The sequence below is a fragment of the Bombus pascuorum genome, chromosome 13 (genome assembly GCF_905332965.1).
Source record: "Bombus pascuorum chromosome 13, iyBomPasc1.1, whole genome shotgun sequence".
Lineage (NCBI taxonomy): Eukaryota > Metazoa > Arthropoda > Insecta > Hymenoptera > Apidae > Bombus > Bombus pascuorum.
The window spans coordinates 6057038-6075443 of record NC_083500.1 but is presented as its reverse complement, the minus strand read 5'-3'; the positions used below and the strand labels follow the sequence as shown (position 1 = coordinate 6075443).

General features: G+C 32.4%; 3 protein-coding genes across 4 annotated transcripts in view; all 3 read right to left on the bottom strand.

Moving 5' to 3' along the window:
• The window catches only part of LOC132913490 (uncharacterized), a 41238-nt gene extending 31053 nt beyond the window's left edge, over positions 1 to 10185 (bottom strand). For both annotated transcript variants that reach the window (XM_060971888.1, XM_060971889.1), the window contains exon 1: positions 10024 to 10185. The gene's annotated coding sequence lies outside the window, so the exon portion shown is untranslated. The remainder of the gene's footprint in view (positions 1 to 10023) is intronic.
• Positions 10186 to 10908: 723 nt separating this feature from the next.
• On the bottom strand, positions 10909 to 14378 carry LOC132913495 (diphthine methyltransferase). The gene is made up of 4 exons (XM_060971895.1): positions 14197 to 14378; positions 11728 to 12327; positions 11540 to 11669; positions 10909 to 11304 (listed from the first exon to the last, which is right to left on the bottom strand). Exons 2-4 carry the CDS (start codon positions 12308 to 12310, stop codon positions 10941 to 10943), a joined length of 1077 nt encoding a protein of 358 aa, XP_060827878.1. The 5' UTR covers positions 12311 to 12327; positions 14197 to 14378; the 3' UTR covers positions 10909 to 10940.
• A 98-nt stretch (positions 14379 to 14476) lies between these two features.
• On the bottom strand, positions 14477 to 17797 carry LOC132913494 (uncharacterized). Its single transcript, XM_060971894.1, has 2 exons — positions 17122 to 17797; positions 14477 to 16666 (listed from the first exon to the last, which is right to left on the bottom strand). The coding sequence occupies exon 2, from the start codon at positions 16469 to 16471 to the stop codon at positions 15203 to 15205; it is 1269 nt and encodes a 422-aa protein (XP_060827877.1). The 5' UTR covers positions 16472 to 16666; positions 17122 to 17797; the 3' UTR covers positions 14477 to 15202.
• Between the last annotated feature and the right edge of the window lie 609 nt (positions 17798 to 18406).

Genomic DNA, 18406 nt, shown 5'->3' with positions numbered 1-18406 from the left:
CGAAATATATATACCAGCATTGTACGACCTAATCCCAATTTCTAATCCTAATCTATCCATTTACGGACGATCCATAAGCGGTTACATTCCAATTCATCTTTGCGAACCCTCTAACACTAACCTTACAAGGCCCGGTTTCAAAATTTAATTTAAAATTATACATTCATTGTTATTTCTGTTGTTCAACTTTATATAAATTCTTATATTATCTGATTAATCAATTTCTTAACTTTCTCCTTCGCTTCCTTCTTTTATTAAGAAAAATTCATCGCCTGGCTTATTTATCGCGACCGATCATTTGACTGGTCGACAAATTTACATCTTTTTCTAATGTTCTCTGCCTGGGACCTTAGCTCTGAACTCAAGTAAGATCTAACCACCTATAGTTGCATACATCTAAATGCGGTATGTGTTTGGCTTGGTCGTAAGCGCTTGAATAATCTGACAGAGTACATGTCAGGTAACGCATAAACACAACGGAGTCTTGTCGAAGACTCTCAAGAAATACTTTTCAAAAATATACTGCCTCTACAATGAGTTCTCTATAGCTAAAACGAAATCTAAATGCAGTATCATTTTGTGAGTCACAGAGTGCAGATAGAAGCCTACGAGAAATCAATTACGACAAAGAGCGAACAAATCTCATAATATTCTAATAATATTCTTATAATAGTCTAATGTATGAAAATATAATCTAAAAAATATATGATGTCGTTTAAAAGACTCAAGGTTGATATATCAGAAGAGATAAGATATTGGAAAATAAAATAGCATCCATCCAACGAGTCTCTTGAAATGTAACGTAATTCATTCAAGACGTTCTTCGATGAAACAGATAGCTAACGAGTTATTTTAGATAGTACTTCTTATTGATTCATCCAGTATAATATATGTATAGAGTAAGATATATTAACAATTATATATATATATATTCAAGACCACTATACATATAAAGAAGAGAATCTTTGACGTAAAGTGGTCGAGTGTAATACGATTACGTAATAAATATATTCGTATAATTAATAGCAAGCCAATGGTTTCATTTTATCGAACGAACTTTACAGCCAGACCACTCTGAAGCTTGAATGAAGTTCCTACTTTAAAAAATGGTTTAACTTGTACTGTAATATTAAAAAGCTCGACTGCACAATTAGTTTCTCGTTCCTTTCTGTTTTTTCTTTTTTTTTTTCTAAAAAAATTTCAATGCGGTCTGCGCAGCTTGACCGCGATAACAATTATCTTCCATCCCTTCAAGTAGGAAAAAGAAGGAAGAAAGGGGAGGTTTGCAATTATGTCGGCTCCATGGTGGAAAACGAGGAATTGTATTGAGTATTTGCATACTACAAGATGAAATGAATTTCTGTTGTTTCATAATGACTGTGGCAAATTAAAAAAGAAATGGGGAAACGTAATTTCATTAACACTAACCTTACCAGACCCGGTCAAATGACTGATTTCAAAATTTAATTTAAAACTGCACATTCATTGTTATTTCTTTTGTTCATCTAACTTTATGTAAATTCTTATATTATGTGATTAATCAATTTCTCAATTTTTGCTAATATACGAATTTACATAAAGTTAGATGAACAAAAGAAATAACGATGAATATAGAATTTTAAGTTAAATTTTGAAACCGGTCATTTGAACAAGAATTTGATTACAATTTTTCTAACCACACGCTGATTCATCTGATCTTCTCACTCGTCCTTCCATACATTATTCTTATGCTATCCTTAATCTAGATACACATATTAAAAATCTGCGCTAGATGTTCTTCCTATTCTAAAACTATTGTTTCCACAAGCCACCTCTATTGTTAACAGACTGCTTATTGCACCTTCTAATCTTTGGTATTTCTTCCATCACTTTTTCCCTTATTCTTTCCATCTTCCTTAATCATTTCTCCACTCATTCCCATCATTCATCCCTTAGAATCTTTTGCTCACTTGCGTTCATTCCTTCTACTGCTGTGCAGTCTTCCACTAAATACTAGATAAGAAAATTAAAAGCTAAAAAGAAACGAACAAAAGTATGGTTAATCAACAGAAACGTATTCTCTAATTTCACGTTATTAAAAGAGCTAAGAACGGATGTATCGAGTGATTATGAACAGTATTTACGTGTGTACGATTCTGCTTTTCAACGTCTATCGGATAAAGTCCCTCTAAGGCCCGTTTTACGCGGAGATGAGATCGTGAACTGAATGAAGTTGACAGCCCCAGATGCGAATTTCTACGATAAACCAAACAGCCACATTTGCTTGTCCACATTTGTCCAACCAGACATCTTTCGTTCGCACATCCTTCAAAAAAGAGTTATGGGTTTTTTAGATCTTTGTTTGGTGAAGAATCTTGGAAGAATGTAGTATGAGTGACATAAGAAGCAACGTAGCCAAGTCCATTTCAAGGCCGACCGGCTGAACTTAATAAATACGTATATTATGCCACTACAAGTTGCTGATACATACACTGTAACACGTATAATGTATCATGAAACCTAAGTGTCGATGTATGCATCGCAACATGTTTCAACGCGTATAGAGGCCATTACTACTAAAGATAATTTTTCTCCGATTAAATCTCTCGTTATTCTCGATTTCAAATGGACTTCAGGAATTTTCTGTCCGCCTCGGGGAAAAGTTCCCTGACAAAGACGAAGAACCGCGAAACGCGAGCGCAGCGACTGCGCCAGTGGTGAAAAAACCGATATTTTCTTCTGCTTTTTTCCCTTCTGCTCTTCCTCGGTCACAACGGGGTCGTCGATTGTCCCGGTAGCAAACGCAACCACGTGATATTCCGGAAAAAGAAAAGAAAAAAAAAAAAGAAGAAAGTCAGGAGGATTCATGGAACAAGAGCCTTGCAGAATGCACTGGATGCTTTCACTTCGTGGTTGATCCATTCATTTCTGACTGTGTCGATTTCCCTTATCTGACTGTAAAACTCGTCCAAATCTCGCAACCAAAAGTCCAGCAGAAAAGAGGATGATTTTACGTGGAAAAATAAGTTCAGAACATGCAACTATGTTTCCTATATGAGATTTCGTTTCTCAGAAAATTAAATAGAAATCTTTTTTTAAGAAATCATTGTTTTGCAAGATTTCTTTAATGTTTGATGAAATGTATCTAGTACGTGCTTACACATATGTAGACATTCTCCTCGAGTTTTAACAATTTAAAAATTTCTAAAATAAAATGTACAGTAGGTGGATATGAAATATGCTTCGTTATACGTTCTCCACTATTCAATACAACGCAAAGCGAATAGTTATCCGTGATCTTTACTAAGTAATTCGTCATCTATTATTTATCACTGAGCCGACTAATCCCCATTCAGATCAAAATCACAGAAGCATCATCAGTAGATGATACAAAAACTATAAAAACTTCTGCTACAGCTAACACTCCAGCTAACATAAGCGGAATATAATTCCATGTATATATATGGAATGTATAATCGAAAGAAAAACAAACTTATTAAACACATACGACCTATGTATTGAAAATTATAGCATATTTAGAGTTCCACGACAGAAATAAGAAGATATATTAGCATAACAGTTAATAACCCGATGCATTATGTATCTCATAGCGGAGTAGAAGCGAAAAGAAACCCGGAAAGCAGAGGAATACCAGTTAAAGTAACCCGATTAGTCTAACTCTAAGTGGAAGAAAACCGTAAACTCGGAATAATAAATCTGTTTTATATTTTCTAGTGATTTCATTTTTCCACGAGAAAGATCAATGGCCCAGTTTCGGATGTGCTTCATAAATAAATCTTCCTTAGAATTTTCTGCTGTTGTTGCCGGTTAAAAATTGCGTAACGGAATCGCACCATCTTGGCGACAATATGCTTCGACCTAGATTCGAAGGATTTACCGCGGACCCCATCATTTTTCCTCCTATTTCTTCCGCAAACTTTTAAGGCGTTTTCGCGGGGTGAACGTCGATTGACCTGAATCGCACGCGGCTGGAAAAATGAAGAACAGTAGCATCACAAAGTAGTTTAGAGTTTTAGTGACGATGGAAAGTCAGGATACGAAATCACAGGAAAATTCTATACAGTCATTGCGGTTAACACGTAGACTGCCATGCGAATTTATATATATTTCACCTTGGAAGCCACACTAGATTCAAATATGTACACATCTGATTGATGGACGAAAGAGTATAAGTCAGAATTACTAGCTTTGTAGAGAAGCACCCATAACATTTACAGTGAAGTGTAAGATAAGATGTTAGATTTTGAACGTAAAAACTGGTAACATACAGTGACAGACAAGAAGAAAGTTTAAAATTCATATTTATGTATAATAATCACATACACTACATTATTGGTACCTTTGTTGTACTAAGTTAAGCATTTTTGTCGTGTTAAAGACAGTTATGTGTATTATATTTATTTATAATCTAATTGTCCTTATCGATTGTAACTCTGCTTTCCAAAATTATGGTGATTTTTCGTATCGCTTATCCTTTAAATTTTATTCTGTCCTTCACTGTATACCTCGTCTTATTGCATTTACACAAGACTATATGTACATCATACTCGCTTCAGAAACCTTCTTCTTTTCTTTAAAAACGTTGCCTCTTATATTAATCCCAACTTGACTTATATTTATTTGACCAAACAGTGCTTATGACAATTAACCCTCCGCCTGCAACTTTATTTTTACTGTCGTCTGCACACTGGGTCTTTTATCCCATGCAGTCTCTTCTAGGTCTTCGTGTTTTAGGAAATCCCAAAAAATTCTTGAATGTTCTTCCAAGTTTCTAGAATATTGTTAAGCGTTACTTTGATTGTTTTAACCGCTTGAGATACAAATGAAATGGAACTCGATACGCACTAAAAATACCATTCCATATATTGGGTTGGCAACTAAGTGATTGCGGATTTTGTCATTAAGTGACCGGTAATGACAAAATTACAAACTTAGTTGCCAACCCAATAGTTCAAAATAAAATTACGTATAATTCTTTGCGTCTAGAAGACGTCAACGCCTAAGATGTACGAAAGAAGTGAATGAGACGGCTTTGAGTGCTAAAGTTTCAACAAAGATATGAAAAGAATGAAAAATTGAAATGAAAATAAGACGTTTCGTAATAATAATTCGAATAAAGTAAAAAACAGTAATGTAGAATATATTAGCGTACTTATGCTGTTGTGACCATAATTTGACTTATACTCTTTTGCCTGCTCATCAGGGAATAAAATTGTAAACTGCAAGAAAGTCTGATCGTAGCAAAATCTCCAGGAGGCAATGCCGGAAAAGAATCGTCCGGAGGTCACACGTGTGTTCATTGACGCACACGCATGGCAAACCGACGGATCGTCCACGAGAATGCAACGACGCAGAAAGCGAAAAAACGAATCGCTGTGACGCGTGAAGGATGCAGAGCAGGATGCAACGAACGAACGTGCAATTCCAGCGAGCGATTTGGTTTCCTGAACAATTCGTCGCGATCGTACAAACGCTTGTTTCATCTATTTCCTCTTCTTATTCGTTTTGAACAAATAGTCGAGGCCCTAAGAAACAATATATTAAAATATTAACTGAATGATTGCGTATAATTATTCGAATATAATCAAATACATTCTATGTTGAATATAGATAATCGAAAAAATTTTGATCAATCGTACTCTTCTAATAATAACATTTGTAATATAGATTTCTTGCGGTAGCATAAACTAAAAATGTTGTTGAATCCTAACCTTACTTTGTAATAAATACAGTAGCGATAGAAGAAAGTTTATAGAACAAGAAGTATAAAAAGACACTATAATTTTACAAGATGCATTTACATTTAATAAGAGCAACAAATAAATAGACATAGTATGCTAAACAATTTTTAAAACACCAGTTGCTTATGTTCATTAATTCTTAACTTTCTTTTATCAGTCACTGTATATTCTTAATAACATTAATCTTATAGTTACGATTATTCACCTAATTTGTTTTAAACGAATAAATGTTCTTTAATAAATGTTTGTTAGACTTCGTTGGATATGTCGGATAAATTTATTTTCGTACTTGTTACGATCATATAGAGCAGCGGAATAAAAATGTATCCACGATATTTCTCCATAAACGGGGAATTTAATTTATAACGTAGGAGAGATCGGATCGTGTGCGTCAGCGGTAAATCTCGCGAGCTTCTGATTTTCCGTTAGTCGTCGCCCCAGTAATAAACCTAGTAAGTTTCCTAATTCGATCTGCCCCCCCCCCTCCCTTCGCCGTTCGTGATAAATTCTGCAAGTCTGAGATTCGATTTGATATCTACGTCACAACTTAATGCGAAGTTGATGATTCTTAAACGTCATATATTCGCATTTAAAAAACATTAAGGACACGGTGGGTAGATACAAAAATTATTAATTCCGAACGCGAATCTTTCGAAAGTTGAAATTAAATAACACACAATAATTTAATGCCACATACAGTTACTAGATTTCTAATTTTCTAAACTCTCTTTATCCTGTATATCTCTTAATTATTCCATTCTATACTCTATGATACATAATTTTTAATTAAAACTCTGTTATACACAATATTCAATTAAAAATAAATTTCTTTAATTTATGAAGGCAGACATCGCTATTCCCTCAATAGATTTCTCTCACTAGATTTTAATTTTCTAATAAATATCCGTTCAGTCGTTTATTAACTTTCAAATCACCCCTATGATGTTCAACAATAACGTCGGTTAATTTTTACGAAAATAAGTACCGCAGTATTAATGTCTAGGGACTTAAAATTCCCTGATAATTATTATATTAGCGTGTGCTCTTTCAATCGCGTACCCAACGATTCGTTAATTAACGAGGCGTTCGTCGATTGAAAAATTTCGATTTTAATGAGCTCCGCATACCGAGGAATCTTAGACAAGAAGCCCCCTTCCGTCGTCATTTCCTTCCCATACTGTGGACCATGTCTCTACTCGTATACGCACGAAATATGAAAAAAAAAAAAAAACATCATGCAATCATAGGAGAGAAATTCAAGAAACTTAGTGTACGAGTAACGAACAATAAATTAATATAACAGATTCAATAGAGATACTTCCCAAACATTTTGATTAAAAAATGTGTTTCAGCGCGAAGGATTTTTTAAAATCCTCGTTACAATGAAAGATATTAAAGAGGAAAAATTCAATAACGCGAGAAACGGAATATGTATAATAAGATAATTTATCGTTATCCAGATGTATTCAATTAAATCGTTCCACAGATTTTCCTAATGTAATTATTTATACACTAATTGATCTTTATAAGAAAATATGAATGAAGCTAGCAAAATGCTATCGACATATCAATAATATCTTAACTTGAAGAAGGATACAAAACAAATCACTTCAGTCATCTCTGTTCCATTTATCGATATCAGAACGATAAGTATATGTGCAACTATCAATTAGTTATCGCTACAATATCGATAAATCGAACATTAGATGCCTGAACTACAATGTACAATATATTACAGTATAATTACTATCTTTAAGGTAAAGTTATTATCTATACGTCGAATTACCGATATTTATCGATAATTTTATCGATAGTAAGCTGTAGATGCAAGATACATATCCGTAACATGCATAATTAATTCTATTTTACATCTATTTGCATAGAATAATCGTCGAACATTCATATATCTCTTCTAAAATGATATAATGCACGAATGATAAATACTTTTGCATAATACATAAATACAGCATATTCTTTTATTTCCATGTCGGTTTCTCGACACACCATTCCGTTTTCATGCGATAACGTTGGTACAAGACAAAATCGATTAAACAGTATCCTACACACATATACACGCACGTTTGTCTATATATATATATATAACTACATACACTATATACATGATGGGCACGTAGATACGTCATCGCGGACATGCAAAAGAATGAAACTGTTTTATCTCCATCAGAAAGAAGTAGCGAAATTTTCGAATGCGATTTCATCCAAAATATCCTAAAAGGCAACGCCCCTTTTTTAGCCGGAAAGAAAGATTGATAGGCTTTGACCACCATAAAGGATATAATTTCTGGTCGGTGTCAATATCTCGCTCGTCCTTGATCTCATAACCTGCAAACATACTAATAACTGATAGGGAAAAAAAGGCAGAATTTAATAGTCCTGTTACGCCACCTTCTTACGCGGTCAATTCGAATGGATCTCAGGATTAATAGCAAATAAATTTATAATGAAGAAATCAAAATGAAAGATATATGAAAAAATATATAATGTAAAACAAATTTCACTTAAAAAGTATTACAGAAAATCTTCAAAAAATAACTCAAAAATATAAATAAACAATGTAATCTATAGAATCTGTATGGAAAATTACGAATTGATCATTTCAATTATTCTAATATTTCTAGTATATCTTTCGTACCTTGAAAACAATGATTGCAAAGATTTTATTTTTATTTCACCCTGACCAATATCCTTTTGAAAGAATAGCCATCGTTTAGAAAATCAACTAACGATAATAACAAAGCTAATCGATATATTGTAATATAGAGTCAAAGTAAAGAAAAAGTTCTACCATTATAAAAAATATCACAAGAAAGATAGGAATATTTCTGAATCTGTCAGATCAATCTACAAAGATATTCTACAATTCATGTGATTTAATGGCCATCACGATAAATTCAGTCCTTGTACAATTCGAATAAATTTTAAAAATAATTACACACATAAGATTAAGAGTACCGACGTTTTGGAACAATGAAGCAGATGATGAAGAAAAATAACAATATCAGATCATAATCTCGACCCCTAATGTGAGAAATGAGAACAGTTTACCTGATAGAATTATTCGTCGAGTGTAAAAGAATTAAAGAATGGGTAAATAGTGGTACAGAACCAAGGGACCGTTAGATTGCATCTAAATTAACGATGAAAAGCTGTGGAGAATAATTAATATGCTGTTCAGTAACCTTCACCGTATCCAACAAGAACCGTAGCTGTCAAGTGAGATTCAAGCTTGAGACACTTGTGTGTTCGCAAAAAAAAAAGAAAAAGAAAATGACACCAATGTATCGTTTTTCCGTTTAATTAAACAAACTTGAAAGGGTCGAAATATGAAACTAAATTTGATGTATACGAATAATCGAAATTGTTTCGTAATTTGTCAGTAATGGTTGGCTTCAATTCGTATATTCACCCCACCCAAAAACAATTGGTTAAATCACGATGGCATCATGAATATTTCTTGTAGAATTTTAACAGTCATTCGAAATATTACAAATAAAAACAATAAAGATTGTTTTAATTTCTATCTGTTCGAAAATTTCTATTAATACAACAGAATATGAAATTTGTTTAAAGTCATAAAATTTGTCAAAGAGATAAATATTTATATGTTTGTAAAAGATCTAATTATTGTTTAAACAATTGTTACTGCAGCGTGATGCATTCTAGAAACAATTCTTTCGAATAAGAAGCCTGAATTCTGCTACGATTCTTCAATTTTTATATTTTAATCTATCTCTTATCTCACACATCAATGGATTTTTCAAATATTTTCCAAATTGCAGGTAGTTTTCAACGTTAGAAAACTACAATTTCGGTTCGGTAAAATGATCGAAAAAACGTAACTGTGTTAAAGAATGAAGAGCTCGTTGAATGGCCACGGTTTTCAGATGAATTCGCTAATGAATCGATGGACCAACGACGGTCTCGAAACTCGATTAAATTCTCCTAAAGCGGCCTGTCCCTAACGACTGGGGAATCAAACTGTCGCTCTACTTTCCCTGCAAGTTTATCCCGTCAAACGTTATATTCTAACCTTGATTCAATGAGCATGTTGGATATTTGTCACGCAATAGGATTCTCGAGAAGGGGGCCGAAAATTTTGCAAGGATACGCGCCAAATCTTTTCTAGGTCATTCCACAGGGACAGGACGTGCACAGTTCCACAGCTGATTTTACTGATCGAGCCAAGAAAAATTCACAATGCCATGGATCATGGTAATGAATGTAGAAATTGAAATTTTCGACGAAATAAAAATTTACTTACCAAAACTAATCACTGATAATTTACCGCGGAACTGAACGCGAACTCGTCACAGAAATCACAGCACTGACACCACGCCAAAACAGCCCCTGTGAACGACTGATTTTTATCGAACTGGCCGCGGCGAAATGCAGCTCGCACTGCCACATTGCCATCTTCCAGCGACTCTCTAAACCATTCCACGTTCATCGAATAGCGACGCGATGCCGAGATCCTTTAATTTTTCTTGCGCATGCTTCGTAACTCTTCAAATTTAACCTGTTAACCAGGGAAGAGATTACTAAATATTTAAATGACCAATATTTTGCATATAATAATTATTCCTACGCCTCACTTCAAAGATAAATTATGTCGTACTTATATTTTCAAAGATTAAAACCCACCTAAATCTATTTTGTCTTAATTCACCTGTTAACTGGGAAAGAGTTGAATCGTCACTTAAATTGTCAATCTTTTGGACATAATAATTACATTTTTGTCTCATTTCATTTCTGTTGGAAATAAATTATATCACATTAGTGTATATTTCTAAAGATTGAAACCAATTTAACTAATATTGACTTGTTTTCGTTAACTTATTAATCTCACGGAACATTTCTTAACAAAAAACTAGTATAATTATGAAACTAAGAGTTGATAAAGAGAAATTAATTCCAATTTAATCAATCTTAATTTTTGCAAATGCAAATATGAGATAACTTATTAACAGAAATGATACGAGGTTTATAAATAAAGAAAATATTGTATCTCACAAATTAAAGTACCGATTAATAGGTTAACTTTCTCTTATCTGTGCATAACAAATAATACAATAAAAAATGATTAGTATTATAGAGAATAAAAGAAGAATTTTATACATTACAATAAAAATTACCTGTTGTAGATATATAAATTTTCGATTCTTCTTTATTGAAAATTCTTTAGTTATTCTTTAAATATAATGCGGATAATTTTAAAACATGATCATAAAAAGAACAAGTAGTCATTAGAAATGCATATTGTGTTTCTTTTTCGAGTATTTGTCCTGATATTTCTTCGCTATTTAAGTAACTCCAATCGCACCCATATGCTATACTTTCGTGTTCATTATACTCGCCAATAACAGACGGTATTTCAGTGTTTTCGCAGTCGACTATTCTAAATCCGCTATACATGCAAGCAGCCAACAAATATTTTCGTTTAAAGGGATCCCATTTTAAACGCCAAATGCCGCCACCTAGATTCGTATTTGAAATTGGCTGCTTCAAGTTTCTCGTATCCCATAATCTCAATATTTCATCATAACTAAAACATTATGAGAGTTTTATTCAAAATTGTTATCTTATTAATATTACTATTCTATAATAGAACTTCATTTATTGAACTAAATGAATTTCTGCTAATTGAATCTATTTATTTGAATATAAATTATTATATGAACGGAAAATCATAAATAGCGGAGAGAATCGATGAATTATTATTGCATCTTTCAAAGAGTTCAGATAAATGGAGTTCTAGTGTACTTTAAGCTTTACAGCACCTTCCAGATGATAATAAAAATTCTCTCGCTGCATTACTATGAATACTTGTAACGCCTGCACCGTGAACATTATTTGAAACCCGAGTCTTTATCCTCGTATCAATACATTGAAATTTACAGTCATCGCCACCTTAAATATAATTATTGTTAATTTTTTAAATAAATTTTGATTTCATTTACTTCCATACCGCTATATATAATGTTTGTGTCCCAATAATTAAAAGCTGCAATCCATGCTTCAAATCCATGTGCTGACCATGAATTAATTTTATCAAGTTCATTTTCGTTTAACTCAAACAATGAGACGAAACCTTTTGAGTCGCTAACTACTATTTTTAAACTGACTTCATTTGTCAATCTTCCGGTACACCAATCTAAAGATAATGCAAGTACTTCATCGCCAACTCTCTTTTGCACTAATAATTCTAGAGTTATCTTTTCGTTGTCATTTTTAAGTTGATAAATTTGTAAGTGCCCTAAAGAGTTTACAACACCGAGTAAAATTTTATTTTGTAATGTAACATGCGCCCATTTCATATCCAATACAGCGGGTACTTCTAATTTTTGCAATATTATTAAGCGTCCATTTTGTACAATTTGAAATAGATAAATTCTTCCTAAACGTTTTGATGACACATTGGATGGTAAATTCTCGTCTTTCATTAATTGATACGTTCCACAAACAAATACATCTTTGAAGGAATCTATTGGACACCATTCAACTGAATCAGCGGAAAATTCTGTATCGAAAGTATCCAAAGTACGGAACATGCTTGATTTTCTGTAATCTGTAACACGAAACGATAAATTTGAAGGTTCTAAGCTAAAAACATTAAAATTATTTTAAGGGAGATATTATGGGATTCACACGCAAAAATCTTTATTTGTATAAATATTACAATTAATGAATAATATAAATACGTCATACAATATTTAAATTATTACAAATTCAAAATTTTTAAGGTTGCACGCAATTACATTTGTATATAATGTAGTATTGCTATTTCCAATTATGTTTACTATTCTTATTAAAGATAAAAATTTGTTTGAAAACATTTGATATGAAGTTGGTTTCTGTTAAATATTATTAATAAACGTTTAAAAAATTGTGATAAATATTTATAAAAAACCTATTTGATCTATTTATTTGCATTGAAAACTTGACATACATATAACTTGTACTTTTTGGTCTGAGTGTGTTATTATGATTGAGATCATATCATAATTAATTTTTAGGAACGAGACATGATCATCATTTCTTATATATAGTAAATTCATACATTTCTGAGCAAAGATCATTTACGTGTTATAGGAACTTTTCATCTTCTCACTTTAAATATTTTCATAACACATAGTTATTTAAGTACGTCACAGTATACTCATACAAATCTTATTCTAAATATATACTGTTAAGATTTAATACTATATTGGTTCTTTGTAACTTGATTTCATAAGTTTCTATTTACCTTCATTGCATTTGAGTAATATATTTGTACTATCAATAACTTAATTAAAAATTTTACTTTAAAATTATTATGTAGAATTGATACATATATTCTTCATTCTTAATATAAAATGCACTATCAGATACATTTCAATAATCAGTCATTATTATCAGGAGCTATATATAAAAGAATAATTTTGGCTATGGAATATGCTATGTATTTGTTATTCACATAAAATTAATTACCTTATAACTAATAAACTATAGAATCTAATGGCTACTTCCATTGTACTCTCTTTGATAATATAAAAAAGAATAAATAATTTGTTACTTTATAAAATAGATATATAATGATGCATAATTTTTTAAACGAGTTTTTAAAAAATAATTAAAATTACTTCCTATGTTTAATTAATGACTATTATTCACACTAATGATCTTTTTGTGCAATTAAAATTTGAAGTTTGAGGTAGATAAATTGTTATCTGATTCTTTCATCTTTTAAAATGCATATGCAGTATCATCTTTGGCAAAAAATATATAAGATATTTTACGTTCTAGTTAAATACTTCTCGAGTACTTGGTCAGTTACAGATTATTATGTTTAAAAATTAATTTAAATTTTTGCCCTATTGACGAGCGCTTTTTTCAGTTTCAATTAAACATTCCCTAACTAAGATACGTGCATGTACAATACCACGCTTAATTTTTTCTATAGAAGTACGACTGCCAGCATAGGTAGGTCTAACCTCGTGACCAAGTTCTTCTATGACATTAAGCAGCTGTATATACTTTGATTGACCAGGTAGAGAAGGAACAGTTTGTTGAAGAGCTCTTGGATTTGGTACATTGAGTAATGGCTCTGTAACCTTTGCTGAAACTTCTACATTTCCTCGTTCCTCTTCCATCTTCTCTAACTGTCTTTTTTTTAAATAAATATCCTAACAAATAATTTATGAAGAGAATCTAAGTTATAATAAGCTAGATATCACAAGACGACTGTTACAATTTCATCAATGTACTACTTATATCTCACAAATATATTAATTTTTAATATACGGAAAGCAAATGTAGTTTATATAAAAAATACAATTTTTAGAATTGAAGAAAATCATGCGAGAAGATTTTAGTATGATCAGTGAAATTAAAATAAACATAAATATAACCTTCAATTAAATATGTAATTATATTTTACATTTTATATGAAACTCACCTTAATGAATACGTTAGTAAAATTTTACGCGGTAAATAAATAAGTACAAATAAAAATTAAGCGCAATGTTCAAAAAATTCTTAAATCTATTGACTTCTATCCTCCACCGTTATTGTACATACTATTGCATACATATGTACACGTACCTGAAATTTTAACAGCGCTTTACGGAAAGGCTAGAAACTACATTCCGTTACATGTAGCGCCAAATTCAAATTACATATTTTACTACAAATACGTATACAAATTTGATTTAGGGGTATAAAATTAATAGACAATATTGTACAAAACTGTTTTTTTTTATTTAGTTATACCTTGCAATCGGTAATATTCAAGGATTATACTTTTCGTAGGTACATTTTGTTTGATCAATTTCTTTTTCTTGCATGTATATTGTAGGTAATTACTAGGTACCCATATATCAACCAAAAAATGCAGTAATAAACTTTCCTTAGAAAATATAAATGAAGGCTCTTCACAGTGTATAAATTCTCCCTGCCTAATATTATGTTTCCTACTCACTAATCGAGAACTTAATGTGAAGGAATAATACCTTCATAATTTGAATCTTTGCATAGAAAATGGTCGTCTTTACATTCTTTCTAATAAAAATAATCAACTAAAGTGAAAAACGAATCTTTTTCATATCATTTAATTTATATCCAATATTATGCGCTATTGATTGATTAATTTTCTTTAGGCATCCACAAAAGTGCATATTTTAAATCTTTTTATTGATTATTGAAAGTGATATTAAGTTATACAGCTATTACTTTCTTAATCTTTCCATTATTTAAAACAACTAGCTGCTCATACTTTCTTTTATTAAACATACAAACTAGTAAGATCATATAATAGGAAATAATAATTGTTATATATTCTATACACGTTTTTGTGGATGCTAAGACACTCCCTTTAAAATATACTGTTGTACTGCATACAATGTACATATTATTACTTTGTAAAATAATCGACTAAAAATCTAATCGCTAAGTATATCGGCAGATCATTGCCGTGCGTTATGTTCTGTTTCTAGCAGACATTCTCGTACAAGAATTCGAGCATGCTGAATACCCATCTTCAGACGTTCAGCTGCGCTGCGACTTCCAGCATAAGAAAGGCGAATGTCTCTTCCAAGCTCCTCGATAATAACCAGTAACTGAGCATATTTACCCTGACCAGGCACAGTAGGAAAGTTTATTGTACTGGATGGGCTAGCTTGCGCTACTTGAACAGTTTGAACATTTTGCAAATTTCTTGGATTTGGCACAGTAATCACAGGTTCAGGGATTCGAGGAATTTCTGGTACCTTTGGTGGCGGTGGTGGATCATTTAATTTCGTTATCGTTATTTCATTTAATTTAGCCAACTCGGTCAATTTTGCCATTTCTGCCATTTTCGAATATTCAGGCATCTTTGTAATGTCATTTTGCATATTTGCTATTTTAATCATCTCGGTCATTTTTGTTTTTTCATTCATCTTTGCAATTTCTTTAGCCATCTCGTTAATTTGCGCAATTTCATTTAATTTTGTTATATCATTATTATATTTCGCCATTTCCGTCATCTTTACCATTTCGTTAAGTTTGGCTATCTCATTCATTCTTTGAACTTCATTGATTTTTGCCATTTGAGACATTTTCATCATTTCATTCATCTTCGCAATTTCGTTAATTTTTGTGATATCATTGTATTTAGCAATTTCTGAGAGTTTTACCATCTCGTTCATCTTGGCAATCTCAGACATCTTTGCAATTTCTTGCATCTTCATGTATTCTGTTGTCTTGGCATACTCTGCCATCTTTTCCATCTCATATCTTTTAGCCATATCCTGAGACATTTTATTCAATTCAGTCATTTTGCTGAACTCTGCAAGTTGAGCCATTTGAACTATATGTTCTGGTACTTTTCCTCTTTCCATCATTTGTTTCAATTCTGCAGAGATTTTATTCATGTTCATCTCTGACATTTGAGCTATCGTAGCTGCATCTGGCATTTTAGACAACTCTGCAATTTTCGAAATTTCCCTTGCTAAGTTTTCATCTAAGCAGCGCTTCTTTTTAGCACGATGCCTGGCCATGCGCTGAGCTTCCTGCATTCTTCTTATTGCTGCCTGCTCTTCTGTCTCTTTAGCTCTAGCGTTCTTCATTCTCTCAGCAGCAGTATATAATCTAATAGCACGTTCCTCTAATGTTTCTTCTTTCAATTTTTGTCTTCTATATTCACGCATTTCTCTTACCTTTTTAAGGTAAGATTTTTTCTTAGCCTTAGGCATAACATGCAATTAAGCACTGTATGGATATCATCATCTATATGGACTCTCATTTTTGTCAATTTCAAATACCAAACCTTTCAGAAAATATACTTTGTGCATGCGTTATTGGTTAAGCGTAAGTAACTTTTCTTTTCTTTTGCTATTTCTACTAATTGTTCTTACATGTTTCTTCATATATAAAGTGATCCTTATTATCTGTAATAAAAAAGAAAATCATAAAATTGGTTAGAATACATCTGATCAGACATTTCCATAAAAGATAAGAATGCTTCATTTACATAATATCAAGCACAATAAACATTGTTATCGCTCGTTTTGTTTAGGCGCGATTAAATTTTAGAATGTTGTGATTACGAACCTACGAAAATTTTCGTTTAAACAAGATTAACGACAATAACGTTTAAAAATTTTGTTTTCACCAGGAAAAGAAAGGACATCAACCTGTACTCTCTCTTAAGAAACACTCGAACTGTTTTTATTTAACGTATAAAAAGCGAATAACGTGAATATTAATTGGTATGTCTAAAAAAGACGCGGGTAACAAGCTCGAAAAAATTTCATAGCACGTGCGCAAAAATCGAGCGGCGAATACTGTTTTCGAAATACGTATGTATGTAGGTGTTATATTGTGCGTGTGCGTGCTCTGCTACCTGTGCCCCCGCGTCGATTTCGTGTGTGTGCGTGTGTCTCCCCAAAATTCGAAAGAAGAGCGTCGTCAAGTAGCACGCAACGCGCATGCGCGTCAATCTAAGAACGCCGTCTTCTCTGAAACATTCACCAATCACAACAATGGCGGATCCAATTCGGTCAGTTCACTGAAACGCACGATTAACCCGGTGCGAGGCTAAATCACGTCCTGGACCGTTGCCATTTTATAATAGCATCTTCTTTATGGTGAAACACATACGTTGTTATTGTTTCTAGGGGAATTGATACGGTTTTTCTTAAGATATATCGCAGACAAACGCACAAAAGCAATATCGGCCGACATGTAAGATTTTCGTTCGGAGCCACTTTAAGGGGCCAAGCGGGGTCGCCGATAGGCTGCGTGTGACGTGGTTGCGTTTATTGACCATAACCCCTTCCTACTCCCGTCTGCAACTTCACGACGGACAGGTGTACGACCTGAGAGACCGCAAAACAATTGACCAAAACCGGCCGCGTCTTAAAATATACGACATTGTCTCCAAAGAATCTACAAAGATGCTTGGAATGCTCGACCGTTTCTATCGTCTCTGCGAATGGCGATACGATATGACTCCTCTTTTTTCCATCGATTAACAAAAATACACCTAAATGTTTTCTTGAAAAAGGAATATATTCGACTCACGGTAAGTCTTTCTTTCACGATTCAGAAGACCGGTTTCCTTTAAGAGAATGAGAAAATGTTGACGTGCTTTCTTTTCGGTTCTTTCAGACGACAAGGTGAGACTTAACGGTCAACTTGCCGGGAAGATACATTTTCAATGAAGTTTTATTGCGAAACGCTTTTCAAATATTACGTGATAATTGAATATAATGATACAGATTAACTTACGAGACAATTGGCATTATTTCGAATTCTATCGTTTCTGTATTTGCCAATATGAATTTAGATAAATTAGCTGACGTGTTTTATTTGTGAAGAGTTAGTTTGTTCAATTTAAGCAAGTAAATTATTATTTTTTATATCGGAAGTAAGTTTTCATATATTAATTATATGGGACATTATTGTTAATTGGGATACCATTGTTAATCGTAGTCGAATTTTATTAAATTTTATTTTTCGTATGTAAAAGGGTTATTATTCACACGTGTTTTTTTCATAACCTATATGGAGTATTATTGTTACTATATCAACGAATTCTTTTTATTTTTAATGATCATGTATTGCATAGCATTTATATCCTTCTCAGTGGTGAAGGTAATTCTTTTCGTGTTTTATCATTTGTTAAT